The sequence below is a fragment of the Cardiocondyla obscurior genome, linkage group LG05 (genome assembly GCF_019399895.1).
Source record: "Cardiocondyla obscurior isolate alpha-2009 linkage group LG05, Cobs3.1, whole genome shotgun sequence".
In the NCBI taxonomy this organism is placed as follows: Eukaryota; Metazoa; Arthropoda; class Insecta; order Hymenoptera; family Formicidae; genus Cardiocondyla; species Cardiocondyla obscurior.
In genome coordinates this window covers 6,680,748-6,707,188 of record NC_091868.1, presented here as the reverse complement: position 1 = coordinate 6,707,188, position 26,441 = coordinate 6,680,748, and the positions used below count along the sequence as shown (strand labels likewise).

The 26,441-nt window shown below is 35.7% G+C and overlaps 5 protein-coding genes and 1 long non-coding RNA gene across 18 annotated transcripts in view; 4 read left to right on the top strand and 2 right to left on the bottom strand.

Moving 5' to 3' along the window:
- The window catches only part of LOC139102652 (thrombospondin type-1 domain-containing protein 4), a 55,586-nt gene extending 54,264 nt beyond the window's left edge, over positions 1 to 1,322 (bottom strand). The window contains exon 1 of the mRNA XM_070656722.1: positions 981 to 1,322. The gene's annotated coding sequence lies outside the window, so the exon portion shown is untranslated. The remainder of the gene's footprint in view (positions 1 to 980) is intronic.
- A 3,419-nt stretch (positions 1,323 to 4,741) lies between these two features.
- Positions 4,742 to 8,452, bottom strand: LOC139102522 (uncharacterized). Its single transcript, XR_011545712.1, has 5 exons — positions 8,360 to 8,452; positions 8,171 to 8,250; positions 7,844 to 8,052; positions 7,033 to 7,360; positions 4,742 to 5,983 (listed from the first exon to the last, which is right to left on the bottom strand). It is a non-coding gene; the product is annotated as an uncharacterized lncRNA (long non-coding RNA).
- A 123-nt stretch (positions 8,453 to 8,575) lies between these two features.
- On the top strand, positions 8,576 to 11,417 carry LOC139102514 (major facilitator superfamily domain-containing protein 12). Of its 2 annotated transcripts, none has more exons than XM_070656458.1 (8): positions 8,576 to 8,720; positions 8,812 to 9,202; positions 9,512 to 9,719; positions 9,819 to 10,027; positions 10,116 to 10,478; positions 10,561 to 10,717; positions 10,805 to 10,926; positions 11,007 to 11,417. In XM_070656458.1, exons 2-8 carry the CDS (start codon positions 8,896 to 8,898, stop codon positions 11,111 to 11,113), a joined length of 1,473 nt encoding a protein of 490 aa, XP_070512559.1. In that variant the 5' UTR covers positions 8,576 to 8,720; positions 8,812 to 8,895; the 3' UTR covers positions 11,114 to 11,417. The 2 variants fall into 2 exon arrangements, with proteins under 2 accessions (XP_070512559.1, XP_070512560.1); XM_070656459.1 differs by having other exon boundaries at positions 8,585 to 8,720; positions 8,815 to 9,202.
- On the top strand, positions 11,108 to 16,420 carry LOC139102511 (serologically defined colon cancer antigen 8 homolog). Of its 7 annotated transcripts, XM_070656447.1 has the most exons (11): positions 11,108 to 11,245; positions 11,351 to 11,373; positions 11,873 to 12,467; positions 12,556 to 12,693; positions 13,018 to 13,348; positions 13,443 to 14,220; positions 14,326 to 14,564; positions 14,804 to 14,915; positions 15,121 to 15,238; positions 15,746 to 15,822; positions 15,912 to 16,420. In XM_070656447.1, the coding sequence occupies exons 3-11, from the start codon at positions 12,262 to 12,264 to the stop codon at positions 16,418 to 16,420; spliced, it is 2,508 nt and encodes an 835-aa protein (XP_070512548.1). In that variant the 5' UTR covers positions 11,108 to 11,245; positions 11,351 to 11,373; positions 11,873 to 12,261. The 7 variants fall into 7 exon arrangements, with proteins under 7 accessions (XP_070512548.1, XP_070512549.1, XP_070512547.1 ...); XM_070656448.1 differs by lacking the exon at positions 11,351 to 11,373 and having other exon boundaries at positions 11,150 to 11,245; XM_070656446.1 differs by lacking the exon at positions 11,108 to 11,245 and having other exon boundaries at positions 11,264 to 11,373.
- A 587-nt stretch (positions 16,421 to 17,007) lies between these two features.
- LOC139102509 (glutamate receptor ionotropic, kainate 2-like) lies at positions 17,008 to 22,689 on the top strand. Its single transcript, XM_070656439.1, has 17 exons — positions 17,008 to 17,141; positions 17,221 to 17,323; positions 17,721 to 17,876; positions 17,965 to 18,179; positions 18,337 to 18,642; positions 18,716 to 18,814; positions 18,914 to 19,087; positions 19,245 to 19,460; positions 19,538 to 19,753; positions 19,839 to 19,923; positions 20,070 to 20,208; positions 20,350 to 20,487; positions 20,566 to 20,764; positions 20,855 to 20,939; positions 21,010 to 21,156; positions 21,234 to 21,499; positions 21,687 to 22,689. The coding sequence occupies exons 2-17, from the start codon at positions 17,233 to 17,235 to the stop codon at positions 21,915 to 21,917; spliced, it is 2,763 nt and encodes a 920-aa protein (XP_070512540.1). The 5' UTR covers positions 17,008 to 17,141; positions 17,221 to 17,232; the 3' UTR covers positions 21,918 to 22,689.
- A 494-nt stretch (positions 22,690 to 23,183) lies between these two features.
- The window catches only part of LOC139102510 (zinc finger protein 546-like), a 38,085-nt gene continuing 34,827 nt past the window's right edge, over positions 23,184 to 26,441 (top strand). The window contains exons 1-4 of one of the 6 annotated variants that reach the window (XM_070656440.1): positions 23,184 to 23,765; positions 24,608 to 24,775; positions 25,100 to 25,442; positions 25,551 to 25,728. In XM_070656440.1, coding sequence (XP_070512541.1) covers positions 23,634 to 23,765; positions 24,608 to 24,775; positions 25,100 to 25,442; positions 25,551 to 25,728 — 821 coding nt within the window. In that variant the 5' untranslated portion in view covers positions 23,184 to 23,633. Of the gene's footprint in view, positions 23,766 to 23,845; positions 24,350 to 24,607; positions 24,776 to 25,099; positions 25,443 to 25,550; positions 25,729 to 26,441 lie in introns of those variants that run through there. The other 5 variants (XM_070656443.1, XM_070656444.1, XM_070656445.1 and 2 more) reach the window with 5 other exon arrangements.

Below are 26,441 nucleotides of genomic sequence, written 5' to 3'. Positions count from 1 at the left end.
AAAAGCATCGTTACGACTTGCGTCTTATCTGCATACGTTTGGTTATAAAAGACTATAGTCAGTTTCTCTTTCAAGAGCAGTTATATGTATAACGTAATAATGAAAATTGATATCTTAAGAGAAGCTATCGTTCACATCTCTACAAGATTATAAATAAATATAAATTTAAACAAATTGTTGAGATTTTAAAAATACACTACTAAATTTAAGAAAAAATGACTTAATAATTAATTAATTAAATGTTATTTTTGTACCTAGTTTAATTTATATTTCCTTGTATTAAAAAAGATAGTTGTTCTTTTAAATCAAAATTAGCAAACTATTTTAATAAAAGTCACAAAATTAAATACCATTGTACATATTCTAAAGAGTATGACGTACGTAACACGTAGTGACAGAGTATGATTTATTTCAAATGAACAAGTATTTGTTGAACTCGACGTAGAAATAAAATATGAGAAGCTAGCATCAGCGCGAATAGTTTTCTGTAATTCATAGAGTTTATCGCGCGAGTTATATCCTCCGTAGAAAAAGAGATTGTTTTGATAAATTATATTGCATTAATCCGGGATACTGGATGCACGTTACGTTTATTACGCACACTCGAGATTTGCGTGCCGGACGACTACCTCGTATTTTCTGCGCGCGTATTAAAGTATCGAAATCATTATCCCTTAGTGGATATCGGCTACTATCAGCTTGTACATAAATGCGATTAAATATCTGTCGTGTAACGAGGTTTCAGAGCTCCCGGCCGATCAAGATCCGATAACGAGAAGATATGCAACTCAATTACTGAGGATTAAATATTAATATAAAGTCCCGCTCATATACGCTATTTATCCTATTTTAACACGAATATATAACTGCAAATAGTTGACTTTGCTAACGATCGCCATGTATCCACTAGTTACAAATTTGCGATACATTAAAGTTAAAATTTGATATAATTATTTTTGTAACAATTTGATCGTACTCACCTCAACTGTTCTCCATCGGTATATGCAGCTGCTTCTCCTCCTCCTCCTCCTCATCCTCTCAGAATGGAACGACATTAGTGTCCACAAGTCACTCACGGAAAATGCACTCGGATAATAAATTATAGTACGACACTCCCATTGAAAAAAGTCGGATATTAAAGATTCCTCGCCCGTTAAACTTGATTCGGCACCTCCGAGACGCACGCGACCGACGAACTGACTGCAGTTCGTATAATACTGTAATGATGTGTATATCGGCGACGCGGTTGATCAAAATCGGGGACACCGAACGACTCACTCGCGCGCGTTTTGCAATTTTCACCTGCGAAATAAACAACCAACGAACCACCGGCGGCTCGCGTTTCAATATCGGCGACGAGGATACGTTGGCTTCACCGGAGTTGTATCTAAACAAAAGAAAAGTTTCAATTAGAAAAAAATTTCGATTATCACAGAAGAATAAAGCTATAATACATAATCAAAAATATAAACATATTCAAAAAGTTAATAATTTTGATAATCTTTATATTAAAAAAATTATACATTATTTAATTTAAGATTTTAAAAAGTAAAATACCGAGTTGACTTTATAATCAATTTTAAAAGACGACAAAGTTGACGTATGTTATAAATCACTTATAAAATGTATGTTATAAAATACTAATAAAAAGAAAAAAAACTACACACAAACGGCATTTATCTTAAAAACAATTTTTACATCCTAGTGATGATTGCAATGAGGTATATTTGAAGGTATAATGTCCGCGTTCAACGATGTCTTTTTATTTCTCGCTATACGATCGTCGTGATAGGCGTCGCGAGTTTATATCGCGGGCAACGTAATCACTGTTATTTCGTCGTGTACGGTAATGCTCCGACTTAAAGCCGCTCTACTTATACGCATTATCTCTCGGCGGAGGCAATACGCGGAGAGTGAGGAAGGAAGAGCGGAAGAGCCGGGTCTCCAGGCAATCATCGTTTTCAAGCGTCATTATGAAATTGCTTCGGCAAATGAAATGCACAGCTGAGCACGCGTATGCGCTCAAATTGAGATTTATTGGAAAATCGAAAATACTTTTTCTTACTCCTCCTGGCTCATACTTACTCTCTCGGTCCGGTAACGGGTCCATTTGGAGTTGCACGGCACGCTGAATCGCCCACGCGGTACATCGGCTTGTACGAGATCGCCGCATGCATGCAATTACGCCGGCAGATTCGAGGGAGACTCGAGGAATCGTTTCGCCGTAGGTCAAAGTCGCTTCGTTTTTCGCCCGCGCGTACTCTCTTTCATCATGTGTCGAAAAAACCCACGAGAACACGAGATGGGAGGCAAGTGGAAACGCTTCAACGAAGCCACTAATCCGCTCAAGTTCAAGAATCACGGTGTTTACAGCTTCATTCCCGGCAAAGACCTGAAATTTTTTTACAGTTAGATTTTTCCGCCCTAGACACACACGTTATATAAAAGATTAGACGAAATCATGCACATGCTGTTTTTTTATAAGATCCCAATTCGCGCGCGTCATTACATTTGAAGACATTAGTTAATTATTACAATTAGATAATTAACAATTGAGTGATCTACGGCCGATGGCGTGTTGCCGGTTTACTAACAATATATTCTGGATTATCTTGATCACTTACGCTGGGGGGTTCACTCGTGTCGTCCTCGAGCTCGAGACAAGAAGCTGACCATGATGTTAAGCGAGATCACTTTTGATCCTCTGGTCAATTTCCGTCGGCAGATTGAACGACGCCGATAAATAACGTCAATCGGCGAATGAGACGGATCGCGACACGAAATATTCACTTTCTCAAAACGGAATGAGAACCTCGACCGCGACGTAGAAGACAGACGAGGTACGGATCTCTTCCCGCTCCTCCCGCGCAATCGCGGTTGTCGGAACCTGCCGAAGAAAATCATGATGGAAGTCGGTGGTCGAAAATGTCCGAATAATACGCGACGCAATTCACGCTGGACGCTCCGCGCGCGGCGCTGCGCCCGTGACGTCACGTTGTCGTTCCGGAGCACTTTTTCGGAGTCCAAAATAAAGCACAAAACGATGAGTAGAGTAACCCACAAGTACATAAAATGATTTCTCGTACCCGAATTGATAACGTCGACACTTATTTGTACGCGATACTTTCCTATCCGCGGTCGAAAATACGCGATAATTGCGGAGCGTTTACCGACACGTCCGTCCGCCCGTGTCTCCGCAACTAGACTAAAGGTGACCGTTACAGATTTCGGCCTTTAGATAGAAAGAGACGACCGCGTAATAGGTCCGAATGTCGCTGTCCTTCTCGCGCAGATTAATACCGTCGGACGCCACATGTGTGCTGCGCCCTTACCTAACCTTGGCGTTCCGGCGCACTTTTTCGAGGCACGAAACGGGGTACAAAACGACGCGTGGGATAGCTCAGGCGTGCAAAATATAATCGTTTATTCCCGTGTCGACGACGTCGACACTTATTTATATACGAAAACGTCCTATCCGCGGTCGAAAATACGTGATAATTGCGGAGCGATTACCGACACGTCCTTCCGCCCGAATCTCCGCAACTAGACTAAAATACCCGATAGAGATTTCGGCCCTTAAAGAAAAAAAGACAACGCGATTCGGAGATCAACTGTTACTTTCGAACTCCCAAATCGTCATTGTTGTAAAACTTCTCTTCGAGCAAGTCCCAAAAATAATATAATAATCCGAATATTTTTCAATTAATTCAATTAAAAACTAATTCACGCGTAATACTATTTTTTTTTTATATTAAATTTGTGTAGAGAATCATGATACTTTTATACAAGAATTGAGCAAAAAATGCCTGCAGCAACATTCCATTCTTTTGTAATAATTGCAGCGCCAGATGCACGTGATCGTAGAATCTACTGCAATAATCTTCCTAGTACCGGTTGTCAAACCGCCTTTGCGACGGGTCGTATTAACTGAAACGCGCCACTGTCTAGGAGAAACAAGATCGCGATCGTAAAGGCAATCGATCGCGACGAGATAAAGGGCGACTACTCGGCCGCTCCACGCCGTCAATACATCTCGGGTCTCGCCAACTCCACGATCGATCGATCAAGCAGCGGGTGCCTTCAATTAGTCGGCGGAGTTAATTAATTTGACTCGATCGCAATTTACATAATTAGACACGCCGAGTGCACCCTTCAACTCGAAAACGCCGTAATTGCCATGTCGGATGCGTGCGCTTGCGCCGGTTGCAACTACGAATGATTACTGGGAGATGCTTGCTATCTTCCTGCTTCTGGTAGCACGAAACTACTCGACGAATGGATCAAAGTGCGCTGATTGAAACGCACGAAACCGCGGTACGTCCCGGCACATCTATATAATAAGACGGTGCAGTTAAGTTCGACGAATTGACAGAGCAATCCCTGCAAGTTATCGTTAATACCACAGCGGTATTTCCTAAGCCGCATCGTACGCTTCTATTACACTAATGCAGCTAAATTTCTGCAAACTATGAATATACAGCGCGCCCCTGTACGGCACTTTGGTCTTTAATCATCTACAATTCAAAACACATAATTACTCAATAAAAATGTGATTAATATAAAAAATTGTGAAATTGCCAAAGATTATTTTACAATTATCGACTTTTACGTAAAGATTAAAAGAAGAAATAATAATAAAAACTGTCAAAACAGATCTAATTCACGTCATTCGTCACTCGTCAACTCGTCGATTTTCAAATAACACTGCACTTTATTTGTCACAATGTAAGAATGTGTTGAGAACTCACCCGCTGATGAAAGACGACAATTCCTACGACGTGAGCTGCCCGTTCAGAGTCAGATTTCCGCGACCAAATTTTTCTCCGACGTGTCTCACAGAGGGTTCGGCGATTCTCCACGACAAAGGGCCAAGTCGAACACTTGGCGTCCGCACGGAGGAACTCGAAGAAACGTGCTCGGCTGATGCGTACCTGAAACTTTTAAAGATGTACTTCCGCATAAAAAGCTTTTCACGCTGACAATGCGATGGCGTCGACACAATGAGATCGGTATACTGTGTCTGAAGGGGGCGGATGTTGCATCGTATATAAACCGCGGCATTAAAACGTCTGTAAGGCTCTACGGAAAAATGGAGCGGAGGCGCGAAAGGTCGGTCGATTCATGGCGCAGTTGAATAGAGGAATTGTATAGCCGTTAAATCATAAACGGAGTAGCGCAAAATTGCTCTTTGTAACGACGATATTAATACAAATCTCATACGCGTGATAACAATAAAATGCTGTGATAAATGTGAAAGCGTGATTCCACGCAAAACACATTTTCCTGCATTTTAAGATCTTTTCTCGGACCTGAGCCACAAAAGCAGCCACGTTTTCAGCTCGGCAATATTTTTCGTTACCGTACGTTTTTATCACCTGACTGCGAGCGCAATGAAATATCGACGACGTAACGTAAGCATGCTCATAAGTTACTGCGTGTGCTCTGGCGGTAATCGCGAGCCCCGCGGTCGTACGAAGAATTATTTGACAAGTAAATCGTCGATGAGAAACGCACGTGTCACGGTCAAGGGCCGCGTCTCGGTTATTTCCAGATCCGATTAATTTGTAGCCACAACAAAAAACAATAATTTCCACGCGATCTAACTAAACATTCCTCTGTTACGTTCGTCGAATTGTGTTCAAGTGCAATCGGGGCAGAAAAATTACGATCGAATTTGTTAAACGCTGGGTCGAATACGTTTTGAGACAGCCGATTGTACTTGACGCTGCATAATAGAACGAAGTTATGCAAATCGATCGATAATAAGTCTACCGGCGCTATGACACGCTCATGTTAAATCAATGGACGATTGAACGCAATTCTATAGGATGGGAGTGCCGGTTCAGAACTCTTGCAACGGAAAAGGCGCATCCTGTACCTTGTCAACTGACAGTTGAAAATATACCGGGTGCCCGATCGTGTCCGAGAATTTTACCCTACGTCTGATGCTGGGGGTATTTGCTTCATCTCAATTATATTATTTCTGTAAAAAGAAATTAAGTTTAGCTTGCGATACAAGTATACAAAAAATTATTAAACTAACTTATATGTATACTGATTAATAAAAAAGTTATACATATAAAAGCATTATATTATTATACTATACCATCTTCCTTCGATTTTATAAAAGAGAATTATGTATTCTATCCCAAGTAAATCCTAATAAAAAGCTAGAGATCTAGCCACGCTCTTTGTTTCGCGTTGATAATAGCTATCTTTTTCTCAAGATTCACTCTTTATCTGCGCGCTCGAATAATTAAGGAAAGAAATAATTAAAAAGGAAGAATGTTCTCTTTGCGTTCTCTGTAGAACGTATATTGTCGGTCACTTTCAATACTCTAATTCTCTATTAAAAACGTGCGTTGACCAGCTTAACATTAATTCGATTACTAATTATATTACATTACTTCTCAATTATCTGTCTGATAAAATAGCAACGATATAAAAAAAACTGTGTAAAATACTAAATTATTTTTATCTATATAGACCAATAAATTATATTTAGTTATATTTAATTATGTTTAATTATTATCGTAATGAGACAAATGTGATAATATATTCAGCGATGCGTATACTCGCGTTCGAGGAACGGCCGCGTTCCACGTGACATAGCAAATAGGTCACAGCGCGATTCCATTACGGACGCAAATAAAAAGTTATCCGCCTAAGGGATGGGTCTAGTCTAATAGTGCCTAAGCGCGCCCTTCGAACAGTACAAGCACACGCACCGCTTTCCCGTGTAACCAAATCCCAATGATATCGTATTTATTCGCTCATTAAATTGATGACGAGTAGCACAGGGACAGTACCATTATGTTATTCGACAATCGACCTGACAATCGTACTCTCGTAACGTAACCAGTCGCGACTATTTGTAAAAGAGCACACGAAGGGAAGTCTTCGTGTCAACAGATGATAAGCTACACTTCAAGACGTTCGTGTAAAACATTGGAATTGACTTCTGTTCCCTGATAATTTTTAAACAGATACGTGCTAAAACGTTCTCACGTTGATAAAGAAATGTATATGTACCTATTTCCTGTCGAACCACGTGTTTTCTTTGTTCCATTTACTTTAAGTTATAACGAGAAAACTTAATATCGATGTTCCAAGCTTCCATCAAATCCCGGGTGATGTAATCTGCGTTCGAAATGCATCGAAATCACGTCGGAGATCCCGCGTGGGCTTCAGATCAGACGACCACCGTGAGACGTTGATGTCACGGATGTACGCGTGTTCGTTCGTCTGCTACGGTACGACGTGTCAACGGGGTTTGATTACCGTCGAGATGGAGGCGAGATCAATCCTCCCATGGGGTAGGTCGACTCCACGGGGCGCATTTGACGAAAGAAATTCTTTCCTGAAGAGAAAAGTCAGAGGAAACGACACGGAGAAAATGAGGGAGTGGTTTTAATGCACAATCGAGACTTATTGTAGCAGGCTTGAGCGTGAAGCACTTTTACGAGAGATAGTACGCGCTGTTATTTAAATATTCGAAACATCTTACAATGCGAAAAGCTAAAAAAAAAAAAAAGAATCCTGTTTTTTGTTTATCTTTCGAGATCAACTTTGCGTCGAAGACGCTATCTTGAAATTGTATGAAAGCTATCGTTTCTTTTGCATAAATTGAATTAATATATTATTTGAAAAATATTCTTAACAATTTTACTTAACTCCTTTACTTTTCCTCGTTTGTACATCCAGAGTGCGTTTAAAAAGAAACTATTCGTGCAGCTTGGCACTATCTTCTACTTCAATGTGTAGCGTTAGAAGATAGTGCTAAATTGCATGAATAGCATCTTCTTGAACGCATCCCTAGTAATTTGTCAAATGTTTGTTATACCTCTTTTGGGATGTTGCGTCGAAGACGTTGCTACGTCGCATTCTGAAAAGTTGACTTTTAATACTGTTGCACTCTTCGGCAGCCCATGAGGCATTGTAGACTCCAGAATGGGTCAATCAGGAAACACGATCCCCACTAATAGGCCGATTGAAGCCATCCAGTTTGGACAGATATCCAGACATCCCATCGAAGCGTAAATTCAAACATGCCTGAAAAGTATTTGAATTAGATATCTCATTCAAAAGATTTATGCAAAAGATACGGTTAACAAATATAACAAATGCGTTTTCGATTAAGAAAATCGTGATAGCCGTTGTGGCATCTTACCAATTGCTGCAATCGTCCTTTTTGCTTGCATGTATGTATATGCATGTATGTATGTAGTACTACATACAACGCTACGTAAGCTAAAATGATTATCGAAATTATCAAAATTGTATTACCGACAAGCGCTGTGCATCAGTATTATACAGTAAAACATAATACAGATTATTATAAATAATATACTTTACGTACTTTTGCAAAGCACAAAGATGACAAATATTACTCGATCCATCCCAGCATTTGGCGGCAACTGAAACAACTGAATCCAGTCTCTTTCAATCCTTTTGCCAGAGTCAGCCAGAGTGCGCCACGCATCAGCAATACCGTCGGATTGTCGGAAATGATCGAGTCGATCGGTCGTTTCCGTCAATGTAGTTCCATCACTTTAAGACGTTCTTCTGTTTGTACGGGTCTCGACAGGTCTCGATTTACAGCTCCCGAATCTGATGTAATTGAAAAATTTTCTATATCTCTTTTCAACGAATTCTAGTTTTAATCCGGTAATTGTGAAGGAGGCCGGCCTGTCTTCCAATTATCAAATTACGTGTTTAAGGTACGTCTTATTCGTCGATGACATCAGAACGATTATTCTTTAGCGATTAATATAGAACGTTAAAAAGTGATAAATTATTTTCTCTTATTAGTAGGAATCTTGAAAATTAAGAACAACGTTGTTTTGCATTTTGCGAGAGAAACCAGCTATTGATGGTCAATAAAGATCTGTCAGGATGGAGCCTGGTACTAGCAGTTCAAGAAATGATTACACAGACATAATACAGAAGTTACCACTTTACTTAAGATTATCCTATGGCACAGGCCATGTATTAAATGATATTTGCGCTTCCATGTGGTTTACATATCTACTGGTCTTCTTTCATCTGGTGTTAGGATTTGATCCAACTTTGGCTGGTGTTGTACTACTTATTGGCCAAGTAGCAGATGCTTTAGTCACTCCATTTGTTGGCTATCAGTCTGATAGGACTGATGACTTCTGGTTGTGTCGATATGGCAGGAGAAAAACTTGGCATTTATTAGGTATTTATTTTAACTGCATTGCCCCCTGGCTACTTATTTTTTATTTAGCTTTATTATTATCTTATCTGGCTAAGAAATAAAATAGGAGTCTATCAAAATAATGCAACAGTAAATTAGAATAAATAAAATTAATAGAATTCTATTTTGAATAACTTCATTAATTGTATTTGATTAAGATATATATTTATGCTTTGTTTTGATTGAAAGATTGCTATTATATTATGTTGGTTAAATATGCTTTTAATTGATTTAGTTATATAAATAGAATTTAATTTCACAATATATTAATAATATTTTTTCACTTTGCAGGCACTATTTGTGTATTATTGGGATTTCCATTTATATTTTCGCAATGTATAGGCTGTGAAGGTGCACATCAATATGCACAATTAGTTTATTATGCTGCTTTTGTAGTAATTTTTCAATTTGGCTGGGCAGCGGTACAAATATCACATTTGGCCTTAGTCCCAGAGCTTACACCTGTTGAGCATGAAAGAACAGAACTTATAGCTATAAGGTAATTGTAGAAAGTTTATTGAAAAAAGGTAATATGTGTGTGTAATATTTTTTTCAAGATAATACATGTATAAAACACTAATTGTATCTTATTAAATAGGTTTACTTTTACCGTCTTCTCCAATGTTCTTGTTTACTGTATTATGTGGGGCGTACTACATGTAACAAGCGATCAGTATGATGCACAGATTGGACCAAATGATATTCACAAGTTTCAAAAAGTTGTTCTAATAGGAATAGTAACTGGATTAGTGACATCTGTCATTTTTCACGTCGTTGTTAAAGAAACCCCTACTGGCAATACTAATGGTAACGAAACAGTTATTTTAATATTTTATTTGTATGCACATACAATATATGTAAAACAAAATAAAAAATGTTTGATAATATTTTTTAGGGAGTTTTTTACACAGAAACACCAGGACAGCATTAGTATTATTAAAAGATACCAGAATGTATCAAGTAGCATTTGTTTATATGCTCTCACGACTATTCATTAATTTATGCCAAATTTATATGCCTCTATATTTGCACGAATCATTGAACATGCCTGCTACATCTTTGGCTTATATACCATTAGCAATGTACCTGAGTAGTTTTTTAACATCTTTAGTTATAGAAAGACTTAATACAAAATGGGGTCGAAAGATCGCGTATTCTGTCGGTGCTCTATTCGCAGTAAGCGGTTGTACATGGATACAATTTGGCAATGGCGATATATATATTAAGTATCAGATATATGCTGTAGCTGTACTATTAGGTACTTGTATATATAAATTTTAAATAATTACATATAACATGCTTGTAAGTTTGGAAATAAAGTGTAATTTATAATGTTTCAGGTTCAGCTGGTGCAATAATGTTGGTAACTAGTCTCGGTGTTACTGCTGATTTAATAGGAAAAAATACTGAGAGCGGTGCCTTTGCCTATGGAATTATGAGCTTTACGGATAAGCTCAGTAACGGTCTAGTAGTTATGCTAATTCAATACTTAGTAAAGTTAGTATCTAGTTAACACGTAAAAAAGAAACTTTATTTACATTTGAAAAAAAATTAAAAGAAGCTTTAACTGTACTTAATTTTCAGACACTTTCCATCTGGTTATACTAATTATTACTATAGAAACATACTTACATACGTTTGTGGTATATCTGCAGTACTTGCTTTATTTATGATTTTATACATCAAACCGTTTGCCCCTACTATGGGTATGTTTGAAATGGATTTTTTAATACTATATATAACATTAATGATAAATATTTAATGTAAAAATAAAAAATTATTTTAGTTTTTGACACTCTACGCAACGATGAAGACGAAGGTTTCGTGGAAACTCCAAATGCAATTGACGAAAACTCCTCTTCGAACCAATCTCAAAACAACGTACATTGCTGATATAACATAATGGATTTATAGTTCGTAAATATCAGGAAATATTAATATAGAAACATTAATATTGTTATTAAAATTACACATACAGAAGAGATATACGAAGACAAGTAGTACTTGTCGCATGAACGATATGTGGTAAGAGAATTACTATCCTTTTTTATGTAAAGTCGTTGGTATTATTATTGATATTACAACTTTATATATTTTAATGATATATATATTATTAAATTTTTTGTCTAGCAACGAGTTTATTGTAATACAAGGTAATTTAAAAATCAATTAAAAAATTAAGATTTAATATTTATAATGCTGTTATTATCTCGAAATTACACTTTAAGACATACTTTATTACAAGTAAAAATTGATTTATATGAAAGATATAAATACTAAACAATCTTAAAAAGGCAAATAAATATAAACTCATGTATATTTAATTAATTACAGATATATAATGTTTTTAATCGTTTTTATTTGATTATGTTTGCATTTTTTATATCCTAAGTATATTATAAATAAAAAAATTTTAATGTAGTATTAAAGTTTTGATTTAGCTGAAAATAAAAAGACTATAGAAGATCTTATGAAACAATAAGTTGAAGTAATTTAATAAAAAAAATTTAGTAAAGTTTGGTAAAATTTCTGATTCGAATAATTACTTACTTCAATGGAAATTGTTCTTCTAAATGCGATGTCTTAACGAAAACTTCGTTTCTGTGAATATTGCCATTATGTAGCGCATTGTTGAGCATTCTGTTTCCATAGGAATTTTCCAGCAGGACATGAAAGATGTCAGGAACCGATAGCACCAACATTCGTTTACTCCCATTTTGCCACCGAAGGTATATATGCTTTATCACGGAGGCATGTCCCGGGTTAATAAGTCACGGAACGAATTCACCTCGGTGGTGGTACGACAGCGGTACGGGTGGCACTTATCCCCGCCAAGGGGCCTACGAAGACCCGATGGTACCATCGCACGCGATCCACCACCAGGCTCCTCCAGTTACAACGCTGATGCGTTATTCGATTTTCTTCGCCGACTTCTCCGGATTGGGAGAACCATATCATCGATTGGCCGGCCGGTCGACCAGCGTGCGTTCTTGGAGGGTTGAAGCGAAAAGTCGCCTGATAAAGGGTAGAACGCGCTTAGAATGCTGGCGGCGAACAACGCCTACGGTTGTCGCGACTGCCATCGCCTTATCCTTGGCAGCACGGCAAATATCGCGGGCATCGGCAATCGGCCGAGTACGGCACGATCAAAAGTCTCTCCGAGGATTACCAGATTGAAAACCTTCCCTGACATAGGCGGTTGTACGGATCCTGCGTGCATTGCACGTATGAAGCGCTTGAAAAACAGGTAAAGTTCGAATATATTTGTTAATTTGTCTTTTAAGAGGATAGTTATTTGTATACATATTGAGTAAAATAATGGTTTTTTTTTACAGGAAAACAAATGGAGCTTCAAAGTTAGATTTAAGCAAGAGGAAACCGGCAGATTATATGGAGGTTGCATATAGAGAAGCTATTTTAAAACTCAAATATTTATTAGCTGAATCGTATGCTCCAACGGGAATGTCCGGAATGTAAGTTCCTAAAGAAGAATTTATAGGTAACGAAATAATTCAATCAAGAGAACGCGAGAAATTAATATTTAAATGAAGAGGAACGTTTAAATTTTTACGAGATAAAATTACAAAATTGAATTGAATAATTAATAATAATATTATTTAAATATTTTTATGCGAATATTCTTTTTTGCACCGTAATATTTATTAAATAAAAAAAATCTCTTTTCTCTGCAAAATTTTATTTTATAAGTCTTAATTTTAATTATTTGTTATGTATATTTTATTTTATATGAATGATAAAGTAAGATATATAATATAACCCTTACAATGTGTATGTAGAAAGCAACGAAGTGTTCGTAACATGTACAAAAGCAGTAATCCACGAATTAGTGAATCTGGAGAAGACACCGACGACCAAAGTATGATCAGCGATAGTTTTCGAAGAAAGAATCTCTCCAGAAATGCAGCTTTAAACACTTATCCACCTCTCTCGAAGATTCAGTCATCAAAGGCGTACAGTAATATAGCATTATCAAGGACCGATCTTCAATCGATTCCTCCGGAGTTAACGTCTTTTATCGAACGGCAAGAGGACTATATCGAACAACTGGAACGAGAATCTCAATACTGTAGAGACGAACTAATTAATTTATTGAGCAAAGTTCGTGAGGTATAACGTATTTCTAAATTGATATATTAAAGCATTGTTGATTCAAAAACATGCCAAAATTTTTAATTGTTTCAATTATCATAATTCTTTGTAGGTCGTAGCCGAAAATGAGGCACTGCATAGCAGAAATCAGGTTGCATTACCCAAATGTGTGTTGCAAGATCACAAAGACCACTGTGGAGCAAGTCACGAGTGTCACAAACAAGACGAGAACAGTCACGTTGATAATATATTAGAATGTAAACGGGAGAAATCCTTGGAAGAGCCCAGAATAATGTTCGAATCGAGAATTAGTGAGCTGGAGGCGCAGCTGACCCAAACCAAATTGGAGTTACGGAAGGCGCAGGAAGAAAATCAAGCGAACTTGAAACGTTTATTCGAGAGCGGTTCAGGCGAGAACAATATCGAATTGAGAACCGAACTGGATAAAGCTTTACGCGCAAAGTACGAGGCTGAAATAAAATTGGAGGAATCACAAAAGTTGCTGGCGGTCTCGCGAGATAAGGAAACCGAGGCGTCACAAAAAGCGAGACGATCCATGGACGACAGACAGGAAATCGAATTTGAAAGAAATCAAAGCGAAATGGAGATTCGGAGATTGAAAGACGAGCTGGAGAGGCAGCACGAAAAGCTCAGAGAAGCAGCCCAGGATGCGAACAGGCGTATAACTGAAGAGAGACAGCAAGTGGAGCGCCGATATAATCAACAAATCGAACAACTCACTGCCGATATAGCGACTCATTGGGAAACCACTAACAAAGCTCAACTGGAATCCGAGAAACAACGGCGAGAGATAAACGAATTAAGACGCGAATTATCTCAGAAACAAACCGCCATGGATAGTTTAAAGAAAGAATTGCAAAATAAGATATGTGAGTCTTTTCGTTTGAACGAGTGCTTATGAATAATCGTTCAAAAATGACAATTTTTTTGTTTGCGAAAAATTGTAAGTAAAAAAATCTTTTTGTTTTATTTAGCAACCTTACAAAGTGATCTGAATCAAGCACTAAGTGAAAAAGACGCGGCGGAACAAGAAGTTTTAACTGGTAAACTTGCGGCTGAACGAAGTGATCGGCAAGCCCGTCAAGAGCAGAGCAGATTACAAGCAGAAATTAATTCGTACAAGCAACGCCTGGAAAGAGCGGACGCCGATTTGGTGCATTGCAGGCGAGAAAACCTACGACTTTCGGAGCAAATAGCTTCCTTGGAAAAAGAGGTAAATGTCTTTTACATAATATATATTTATAACATATTATAGAACATATTATATATTTAGAATTTTTCTCTCATAATTTTTTAATAAAATATACGTAGTATTAAACTGTGCTTCTTACAAAAGATTCAAATTCTAGAATTTTTTAAATATTTTTTATTAATAAAAAAATTGATGACAAGTTATTTCAGCAAAACATGTAATTAAATATTTAAAAAAATTAGGTTCTTGTACATTTTCAGATTAGTATGAGTAAAATTGTACGATCTGAAGAAAATCGTAGCGAAGTTACGCCTAGATTGGAAAACGAGAAGGAGTTAACGTCCATGATAATGGATATGGAGACTAAGCATGGTAAGATATCGCCATAGATAGGCCTATGTTAGGTATATTGTCCGTGTAAAGGTGTTACTGCGTTGACAATTGACTTTAACTTAAGAATACTGTCTTTATGTGTGAGAAATCGGCATGCCGACACTATATATGCCTAGCATAGGCGGTGAGATTTAGTTATTATCGATAAAAACAACTCGCTGACCCAGGCAACCAAATTTCGCAGCTGCCACGGTGGCGGGCCTAGAAGACGCCTTGAATAATCAGGCCACGCTCGTCTCGAGATTGACCGCCGAATGCCAATCTCTCACACAGCGTTTGGAAGCAAACAGTCTTAAACACAAGTATATTCTTAGTCCGGTTTACGGAAAAAAAGTAACACACGTAGCTTGAGGCTATCAAATTTAGCTTACATTAGTTAATTCTCGACTAGTCAAACGTAAACAGGGACAGATTTATACTCGAATCGACACCTGTTGTTATATCCGCGTCTATTGCGATACTAATTAATAGATAATAATGCACCTTTTCACTATGTATATTTGGGGCTATTCTGTGTTGACAGAGAGGGTCGTTGAAAAAGATGTGACAACGGTTGGGCAAACCGATTCATCCTCGAGCAAGAAACGTACCGTTAAGGTTGATTTAAAAGTAAAAATAACTCCGAAAAAGAAGTCCGACATTTCAAAAACGTCTCTATCAGCACAGTAATAGCGAGAGCGTATCCTAACGCTAAATCCGGCTAAATTATATTATCACGCTTAATGAAATATTGATTTTCTGCTAATAGTTGAACTTTGTGTTTTCTCTCCGTGTTTGCTAAATCTGACAAATTTACACGTTTATCACAGGCAAGAAATGGCCGATTTACAAAACAACATAGAACACTTGTCAAGTAAAATACAAGGCAGTCTTGTAAGTCATGCAGGTATTAACTTTTGCAATTAATTCGCACGCGAATCTATCATTCACACGTGCGTACGTCCAAGGATATCGATTACAAAAATTGTATTTCAGGAGGAATTGCTGTGGAAGCTAACGACGATACTGGAGCTTTTCATTATAACACTACAATGGATTCAATAGTTCCGCAACATGCAAACGGATTATTGATTAATGCTCCCGCGTCACATATGCATCAAGAATACAATACAACGAGCGGACATCAACAAGCGATGGATAAGAGGTCTGAAATGTATTCAGACATGCCGAAAAGAAACGATCAAATGCAGAGCAACTTATATGGCTCAAGCGAGCAAAACAACATTTTACCAAGTGCAACGGAAACCGCGGAAATGTATGAACAACAGGAAGACGCTCGAAATAACGAAGAGTACACAGCAAACGATTCAAATATGGGAACTTATCTAATGGAACAGGATCACAATCAATATGCTGAATATGATATCTCACAATATCCAGAAGAATATGTTAATGGCAACCAGTTTAATATAACGACTGATCAGGTGGAAAATGATCAGATTGCTTCTGATGCAATTAAAACTAATACTGAAACTTTGCACTAATGTATTCTATACCTAACGGTATATGCACGCAAACAATGTTCATCGAAAAGAAAAAAAAAAAAAGTAAAGAACAAATCAAATCGGTAAAACTTGTTCAGATTTTTCAGAAATTTTCAAATTTCCTCTCCATTTTCTCTCAAACGTAATTTTACGAAACTAATTTTTTATTTTGAACATCATAACTTTATATTTAGGATCGTAATAATTATTTTATTCTAAATTTCGACTGTCAATATTTTGTCTTTGTTATTCGTTATACATATATGTATGTATGATATACCCCAACATATGTTATATATGCGCAAATATGATTTATAGAAATGTACAGATTGTTGTTCGTCAAGGAAAAATATTTGTGTCGCTGAAAAAAATTTGTGGAGGAGTTACTACGATACGGTTTTTAGAACGGACAAACGGACAAAGGCAAACATATATAGAACGTTCAGATCCAAATTTAGATCAGTGTATAGTAAGACATCGAACACGAAACTTAAAATGTAATTTTTCGAGTCATTAGTTTTCCCGCTAAAGTTTAAAGAAAAAAAAATACAAAATCAAGAAATTAATATGTGTCACTCGAAGAAAAAAAACGTTATTACCCGCATACGATAAGTAAACCGAAACTATAATTTATTTCGAGCTTTTATGCGTTAAATATTCACAGTATTGTAGTACGAAGCTGCGAAGCGTACAGATATCCACGAAGATTTGACGTCACGCTGTAATTATATTTGTTTTCATTATAGCATTACGATTAATCTTGCATCGTGTTAATTTGTCTTTTCTATTGTGATTTGCAGAATATTTCTGAAATGGATCCACGAAAAAGTCTATTTGTAATTGCATTAGGTTTATTAATATTGGCACTGAGCATCCATGGTATAACACGACCAATAAAAATCGGTAAGCAATACAATTCATTATAATTAAAATTCTTTTAATTATATAAATTATATCTTTAGGACTACAGTTTTTCAGTAATAATTAATTCTTATTTCAATATTGATTGGAGTATTTTCGGTATTAATTAATTTTGATTAATGACACATGCTCGCAAAGTCACGCAAAGTCAGAAAAATATATTTTTAACGATGTTCTCATATGTGGGCTTGTCGTTTATCCGTGTTATATTTTACATTTATATTGTGTTAATTATTTGAAAGGCATTTTTTTTATTTTTCAAATTTTTACATTTTTAAATTACTTTAATATTTAGAAGTTATATACATATATTCTAACTTAATTATATCACAAATAAATTATTTTTATCATTATTAATATTTATTAAATTATTTTTTAGGTGCTATCTTTCATAAAGGTGATGAGGATCAAAAGTCTACATTCCTAAAAGCAATCTCTGACATAAAATACGAAAATCCTACATCCGCATTTGAATTTATTCCTGTCACTAAGTATATCGATGTCGATACCGATAGCTTTAAAACCGCTACAGCTGGCAAGTACACAAAAATCAATAATCAATCGTAATCCAGGCTAAAAATGTTTTTAGAAATTTTGTAAAAAATGTAACATTTTTTATACAGTCTGCGAACTTCTTGAAGAAGGCGTAGTTGCTATTTTCGGACCTACAAGTCGACATACTCGTTGGATTGTTGCAAACATTGCTGCGCGATTTAATACACCACATATCGAGTATGTCTGGCGGGAAAATGAGCGAGTAGATGAGGAAAGTAAAAAAAAAGGAACTCTGTCATCAATGACTATAAATGTGTTTCCTGCAAGCAAGAAACTCAGCCAGGTTAGTTACTGTAGAAGCATTTTGTAGCCTGTAAATTAATTTTATAGAAATACCGTGATAAATTCAAATAATATAATTTTCATAGTTATTTTATATTTCAGAATAAATTTAAAAAAATATATAATTATTAATTGTGCATTTCTGAAAAACTGTACAGGCTATTGCCGATCTGATCGATTCAATGAAATGGCGAAACTTCGCAGCGATTTACGAAAATGATGAGGGATTGTCACGTATTCAGAAGATTTTAACGTTAAAAGGAGACAAAGATATTCCACTTACACATATGGTACAACGTTTAAACAAAGGACCGGATTATCGTTCGGTGCTCAAAGAGATACGCTTTTTGTCAATTCAAAATATAGTTATTGACGTTGAGCCGCAAAATATCATGAAAGTTCTCTATCAGGCGAAAGAAGTCAAACTGCTAACAGATTATTCTCACTTTGTTATAACATATTTGGTAGGTATTGTATATTGTAGATTACTAAGAAACAAAAATCACAAATAAATTAATTTTTCTATTAAAATTATAGGATTCATCCAAGCTGCCTATTCTCGAGATGACGCAAAATAGTACCGTCAATATCACTGGGCTCAGCTTGAGAGAAAACGACATAAATGGAATTTATTGGGTATTTATAAAAAACTTAATAGTATTTATTTAATTATTATATAATTAAAATTAATAATATGATCGAAATATTTTAAAATTTAATCTTTTTCTATTGCAGTTAAATTCCGCGATACTTTATGACGCAGTATTTTTATTGCACAAAGCTTTAGAAGTTCTCAATATAAGAAATATTGATAACGAAGAATACGTATCTATTGATCCTATACCACTCTCTTGTAAAAGTACCAGAAAGTATCAAGCAGGACCTAATATTACAAGCACTATGCAAGAAGTAAGTTCTCCCTGAATTTTGGTTTTATGTTTGTTATTTGAATAATAAATAAGAATATTTGATAAATTAAAAAATTATTTAATTTTATGTATATTGAGCTTGCTAAAATTTTGTTGCCAACTTTTAATATAATAAAAAAAAATTTTTTGTTACATAGTTATCAAAGATGGGAAAAATAACAGGTATTATGAATATTGACGAGCACGGTCGTCGACAAGATTTTAAAATAAAAATTCTCAACTTTCAACAATCGCGTATTATGCAAATGGGTTTTTGGGATTCTGACGGTGTGCATCTCATACGAACTGAGGAGCTAGAAAGATACTTGTATACATCTATAAAAGATAAGACGTTCAGGATTAGCACCAAATTAGTTAGTATTATCACTCAATATACTTATTATACAAATGTATGTTCATTTATTCTATGAGGCCTTACTGTTTTATTCAGGGTGCACCTTACGTAATGGAAGTGACTGATAGTTCAGCACGCGGAGTGTTAATCGATCAAAAACGTTATGAAGGCTTTTGCATCGACTTAATTGAGGAGATTGCATCCATCTTAGATTTTAAATATCAATTCGAACTTGTGCCCGATGGAAAATACGGGAGTTACAACGAAGAAACCAAAACTTGGGATGGTTTAATTAAACGTCTTCTAGATCGTGTAAGTAAAATATTGCGTAGATATAAATTAAAGTTTACTGTCATTTTTCTTCTAATTCGTTATTTCTTAAAAAATATTTTGGCAGGAAGCCGATCTTGCTATATGCGATTTAACTGTAACGTACCAACGCAAATCTGTTGTAGATTTCAGCTTGCCCTTCATGAATCTCGGTAAATATAAAAATACTATATTAAAAAAACCGTCGTAATCTTAAAAATATTTAATTTTAGCCATGTTAAGATATTATAAAATAAAATAATAAGTAGATAATTAAGAAAATGAGTTTTATGTTATAACAATTTACAATTTAAATTAGGTATCAGTATTTTATTTAATAAACCGGAAGAGAAGGTACCAAATTTTTTTTCGTTTCTACTTCCTCTCAGTGCTGATGTTTGGATTTGTATGGCCACCGCTTATCTCATCGTGTCGATAATGTTATTTGTACAGGCAAGGTAAAATTTGTTTAACAAAATATTACATTAAAATATATAAAACACGATAAAAACAGTTGTTCTTTAGATTAGCATTAAAATTTGTAAGAAAAAGGCTATTGTTAAAATGTAATTTTTGTCTCACAAAATATTCTTTTTAAGAATGGCGCCTGGCGAATGGATTAATCCGCATCCGTGCAACACTGATCCTGAGGAACTTGAAAATAATTTCAATCTCAAAAATTCAATGTGGCTTATGATTGGCTCTATTATGCAACAAGGTTCAGATATATTGCCCAAGTAAGTTTTAATATAACACTATATGTACATTATTGTTAATAAATGTATTTTAAATATTGAGCAAATTATTAAATTCAGAGTGCCGTCTATTCGAATGCTTACAAGCATGTGGTGGTTCTTCACTTTAATTATGATAACTTCCTATACGGCAAATCTAGCTGCCTTTCTCACTATAGACAAAATGGATACGCCTATTAAAAATGTTGAAGATTTAGCCAAGCAGGCAAAGATTAAATATGGAGTGCTTAAAGCTGGTTCGACATCAACATTTTTCAGAGTATGTTATATATTTTACGTTACATTTAGTTAAATATAAAAATAATTATATGTACAAATTACTCATTATTATTTAATATTCTAATTATAGGATTCAAATTATTCAACATACAAACGAATGTGGAATATGATGACGGACTGGAGACCAAGTGTATTTACTGCGAGTAATGACGAAGGTGAGTACTTTTACGATCAAATATTAATATACATATATTAATTGTAATAACGTATAGCGGTACGTTCCAGGTGTTGATCGAGTTACAAAGGGCAAACGAAAATATGCCTTTCTTATGGAATCCACTACTATTGAATACAAAATGGAGCGTAATTGCGAAATTGACAAAATAGGTGGTCTAATCGACAACAAAGGATACGGAATTGCTATGCCACGCAGTAATATTACAATCTATCTAATACTTCCAATACTTCTTCATCTTTATATAAATTAATCTTGGTATCTTCTATGGCAGATTTTCCATATAGAACAATGATTAACAACGCTATACTGACATTAGGAGAAAAAGGTGTATTGCAAACGTTGAAAAAAAAATGGTGGCAAGAGATGGGCGGTGGACTGTGCAATAAAGACGAGGCGGATAAAGTTAACACAAATGAATTAGGACTGTCGAATGTCGGAGGCGTGTTCTTGCTTTTAATGTGCGGTTGCGGCGTTTCGTTTTTTATAGCTATTTGCGAATTTTTATGGAATATACGCAAAGTTGCTGTAAAGGAGAAGGTGAGGTTTTTACTTTATCTCACTCAAGAATTAATTTCTTTTAACTCTAACTGCCAAATTAATTTTTACTAATATATAATAAAGTAAAAAAAGTATCACTCATAAATCAAATTTATAGATATTGTTAGAATTAAAATTTGAAAATAGAAAAGTAAATGGATATTTCTGTCTTTTAATAATACAATAGATCACGCCGTGGGAAGCACTAGTTGCCGAAATAAAGTTCACTATAAACATTTTTGTGGTAACAAAACCTGTGAAAATTGCTAAATACAGCAGTAGCAGTGCAACCTCCATGGAAAATAGATTTGGCAGAGCTGTGTCTGCAACTAGATCTGTCACCGGCTCATTCCTACATCTTGATACATTTGATAAATTTAATAAAGATTACAATACGGACTTGGAAGCACGAAACTAATTAATAACAGTCAACAAAAGTAAGCTACAAATTTTAAAAATAATATGAAGTTTGAAATTACAAAAAACTTATATTAAATTGTAATAAAATTGTACATTTAATCGATAAACTTTTTTAAAAAAAGTTATTAAACGCGCCAGGACGAAAAACTGTTATACATATATAAAAAAAAATGTCTTCTAATATAATAAATATCTTTTTTTTTATAATTATTATTTATGATATAACTCAGGATATATTCAATACTGGAAAATTGAAAAATTTAGTTTATTATTTTGTTAATCAATTAAAAAAAGTTATTATTTTAACTTGAGACTTTAATAAAAAGGAAATTTATTTTTTTTCAAGCATTATTTAAGTAAAATGTAGCCAATGTAGCCAGTGTAGGGAAAGACACGACAGGTCATTGATATCTTTTGCGTCAGAATAAAACTCGTTTCATATTAGATTGCGATTGAGCGACAAATTGCCATGGTTATTGGATAATATACATATATAGTTGATCGACGTTTAGATTTTTTTTAACAATATGTATATTATTTATATATATTAAACAGTAATTAACTTTAAATATTATTTATATACGTATATCATTCATTAAAATTCAACTCTGACATATCGATCGTCGCTTGCTTCTTGTGAAAGTACCCTAAACTGTAACCATACAAAGGGACGTGATACCACGTCTTTTCTTCTTACAATCCTTTTTACTTTTCTTTCATGCAGTACTGTATCATATATTTCAATTTGAAAAGAAAATAAGATGCGAATAAAAAGTTTCTTTCGGTAAAAAATGTTAAAAGATACGTTTTGTGCTTTTTAAACGTAATTTTCAAACATTTTTTGCCGAAAGAAACTTTATTCGTATCTTACTTTTCTGTTCAATATCAATAATCAATTGTATTTGTTGAAACACGTTTGATTCCAACTTATTTCAGCATATCTCGAGCTTCTGCAGTTTAACGTCAAATGACGGAGAAAATCTCGCAAAAAAATACACGAGCTATATCAATCGATGAATATATATCATTTCGGTCTCTTTGCTGTTTGCTGATAAACGTACGTTACACGGTTTGATCATGCGTCGTTGAACATCTGACCAAAGTGGGAGTAATTGAGCATGAAAACTTGATAACGTGCACTCAGCCGACCTTTCCCAGTCACCTGGCCCGATCAATCAATCGGCGTCGTGAGTTCAAAAGTGGAATCATGAAACTGAGGGTCTCTTCTACGAGATCTCTCACGCGATCGCGCACGATGGGTTCTAGTAAAATTCGGGATTACTTTAATCTCGCACTTTTGCTTTTATTTCGATAGCTGAAGGAGAAAAAAAAAGTAAAAGAACGAACAGGCAGGCTCGAATTTTCGGGGTTGGAATAAATCGAAGCGTCGCTAGTCGCATCGACTCGCAATACATTTCAAGGAGAGAGTACCTTACGTAGTTCGGGATTGTCGTGTGTGAAGGTGGTTGGCTTTGGTCAAAACGATCGATAAGGCGAGCGCGACCAACGAGCCGGCACGGAAACGACCGGAGACCACCTAGACGTACCGACAAGAGTCGAAATGAAACGAACGTAGCCGAAGTTGCGGGTAGGGAAGCGACCAGAAGCGACGCCAGCGAACGACGCGGGGGCGCCTCCACGGATTTGCAGCGAACGGCGTACGCGTTCAACGGGCGCGGCTTTGCGTCTCGAGGCTGCCGTTTTACGTAGTAAAATGTCCTCCCTCGACTACCTGGACCTGTGCCGGCTGTGTCTCGTGAAGGACCGCGTCTCCGTACCGATTTTCGAAGGCGAGGGAGACGTGCGGCAGATCTTCCTCAAGATCACCGCCTGTTTGCCGGTCAAGGTAAGAAGCTAACTACGCCATTCGGGCGAACGGCTATGGCGATCCGCCATCTTGCGAACCTTCGCTGACGATCTCGCGGACGAGATATCGGCCTCGTCGCTCCTCGAACATATTCTGGATCGCTTTGTAAGAGAATCGCTCCGTGGCGCGTCGCGGCTCGGCGAGGAGGACGCCACACGTCGGCCAGGCTCGATCCTGCTCTCGTCGCTTCTCGCCCTTTGTCATACCGCTAATTACTTGACGGGCTTTGCCGCGCTTTTTCCCTCGCCCGGAGCTCCGGATACCGTTCGATAAGAATTTACTTCTGTTCCGATCTCATATCAACGCTCTCGCCAGAAGCATGGACGATCGTAAGCGTCTTTCACTACCGCGAACTCTGTTAATCTCGGCTGTTGGCGTTTTCGACATCTTGCCAACGACATTGTTCACGCGAAACGCGTTACGTGGATTTCACTATGCTCCCGCGAATCGATAATCGTACATCCTGTTTGAAAATCCCTTTTGTCACAAAAACGCAACGATTTTGTCGTCGATTGTTTCATCCCGAATCACGATTTAATCTCCCTGAGGATCTTTACGTGGAAGTGAGTCGAGTTTGCAAACGATATGCATATATTGGCTGTAACTTATTCATTGTGTATTGTTTAGCGACGCCTCGTGCGTTTATTACTCTGGAGGCAATTTTTTTTGCACGATTTTATTACGTATTAATACATTTAAATGTAAAAGAAACTATATTTTAATATATTAAAAGAGTATAATTTTGTGAATTAAAAATATGTATTGGATATATATGTTAGTTCTGGCGTGTAAAAAAACTTAACTATTTTTTATGGTTATAGGTGAACAGAGAAGACAAATTACCTAAAAAAATATGCGATGACTGTGTGTACAAAGTAGAATTATGTTATCAATTTTGGCATACGACTGCAAACGCTGAGAAACAATTGCTGCAATGGCTAGGCGAAGTGAATATGGAAGACAAACAGGGTTACAGTGTTCTGAATCCGGTAATTATGTTCTTTGTAATTTTTTTTTTTTTTTTTTCTAAGTTTTTTCTTAGCAAAATTATAAGAACTTAACATACCCTGTATAATATATTTAGAGAACTGGTTGAAAGTTCTGCAGATCTTTATTTGTTTGATTTTTCTTTTGTTTGCGTTACCCTAGCGATAGTAATAGTAATAATTACAATAGTTTGCATACTGCACACTTGTAAGTTCTCATTTAATATTTCACATTCTATAAATATATTTTTGTATATTGCAATTTTTTTATTATTAAATCTTTTACTTTTTAGTAAATATAAAATTTACATTTGTTTCGAATTTCAGAACGGAATGAAGCCAGAACAGAGCAACGAGAACAGGTTAGATGGTACTGTGATGCAGCAAGTAAGCGAACATCAGAGCAATATAAATATGGGTATGATGGACAATATGAGCCTCAGTATGCCCATGATGATGTCGACCAATGCCCAGCAACAAATAACGTCAGTTCCTATGGACAACAGTGGTAGCTCTGTACAAAATGTTCAATCAGTAGCTGGGCCAAGCACGCAAACGACACATGACCAAATTACACAGAATCCAAGTGATGCGCCTACGCAACAGGAAGAAGAAGACGAGAGCAGTGAAGAAGAAGAAAACTCGGATGACGAATGTGATGGAGATGAAGGTACTTATTTGCAATATATATTAAATTTTACAATATACATATTATTAGACAACGAAACTGAATATTTTAAAAAATGTACAAAGAATAAAAGAACGAATTTTGTTCAAGGCCTACCTATAAAAGAAGAAAGTGAAGAAGATCCTAATAGAACTATAGAGCCTACAACGTTTGTTAACGTTTCCTTGGCATGTGATGAAGCTGGCCCTTCTGGACTTCAGCAACAAAAAATTGCTGATATGCCTGAAATGGTAATGCCACAGACAGCAGATGTGGATCCGAAAACTGGGTGAGTTTTCTGTTCTTATTTTATGGTTTGAGGGTCAAAGATGTAATTTGTTGTGGTATACATAAACAATTGTTCACAAACATCGCGTTGTATTAATATCATTTTTTTTATCTGTTTTTTTTTCTCTTTTGAGTTTTTAAGACAAAGAATTAATTATTTTTGAATGAAATTAATAAAATATATAAGTAGAACAAGTTTAAGAATGTGTTTTGCGTATGCGCGCGCGCGTGTGTGTGAGTGTGTACAGTTGCAATTTTTATTTTAAAATCCTGTTAATATATAAATAGCAGAATTTATCAACTGCATTATGATATTTTTATTTTTCAAGAAAATTTATATCTAACGTGCACATCTAATTAACATATTATTTTAAAATTCTTTTGATTTTAAATTACGCTTTTTTTATAAATATATTTAAAAATAAATAAATAATATGTTTTGAAAAAATGCTTTAATCCGTAAGAGGATTGACATATGCGCAACTACAAAAGTAGATGATTACTACATTTGAGATTTTATTCTTATAAAAGAGATAAACTCAAGGTAAGTTTGAACACACCCCACAACCATCTTTGGCCCTAGGTGCTTAGCAATTTATATAAATATTTTCTAAATATTATACATACCTACATATTTATTCCTAAGTAATTTTGTAATTTTTTGTTAATCAGAAAAATGCGCATTATATAATTGTTAAGTTCAGAATAGAAATT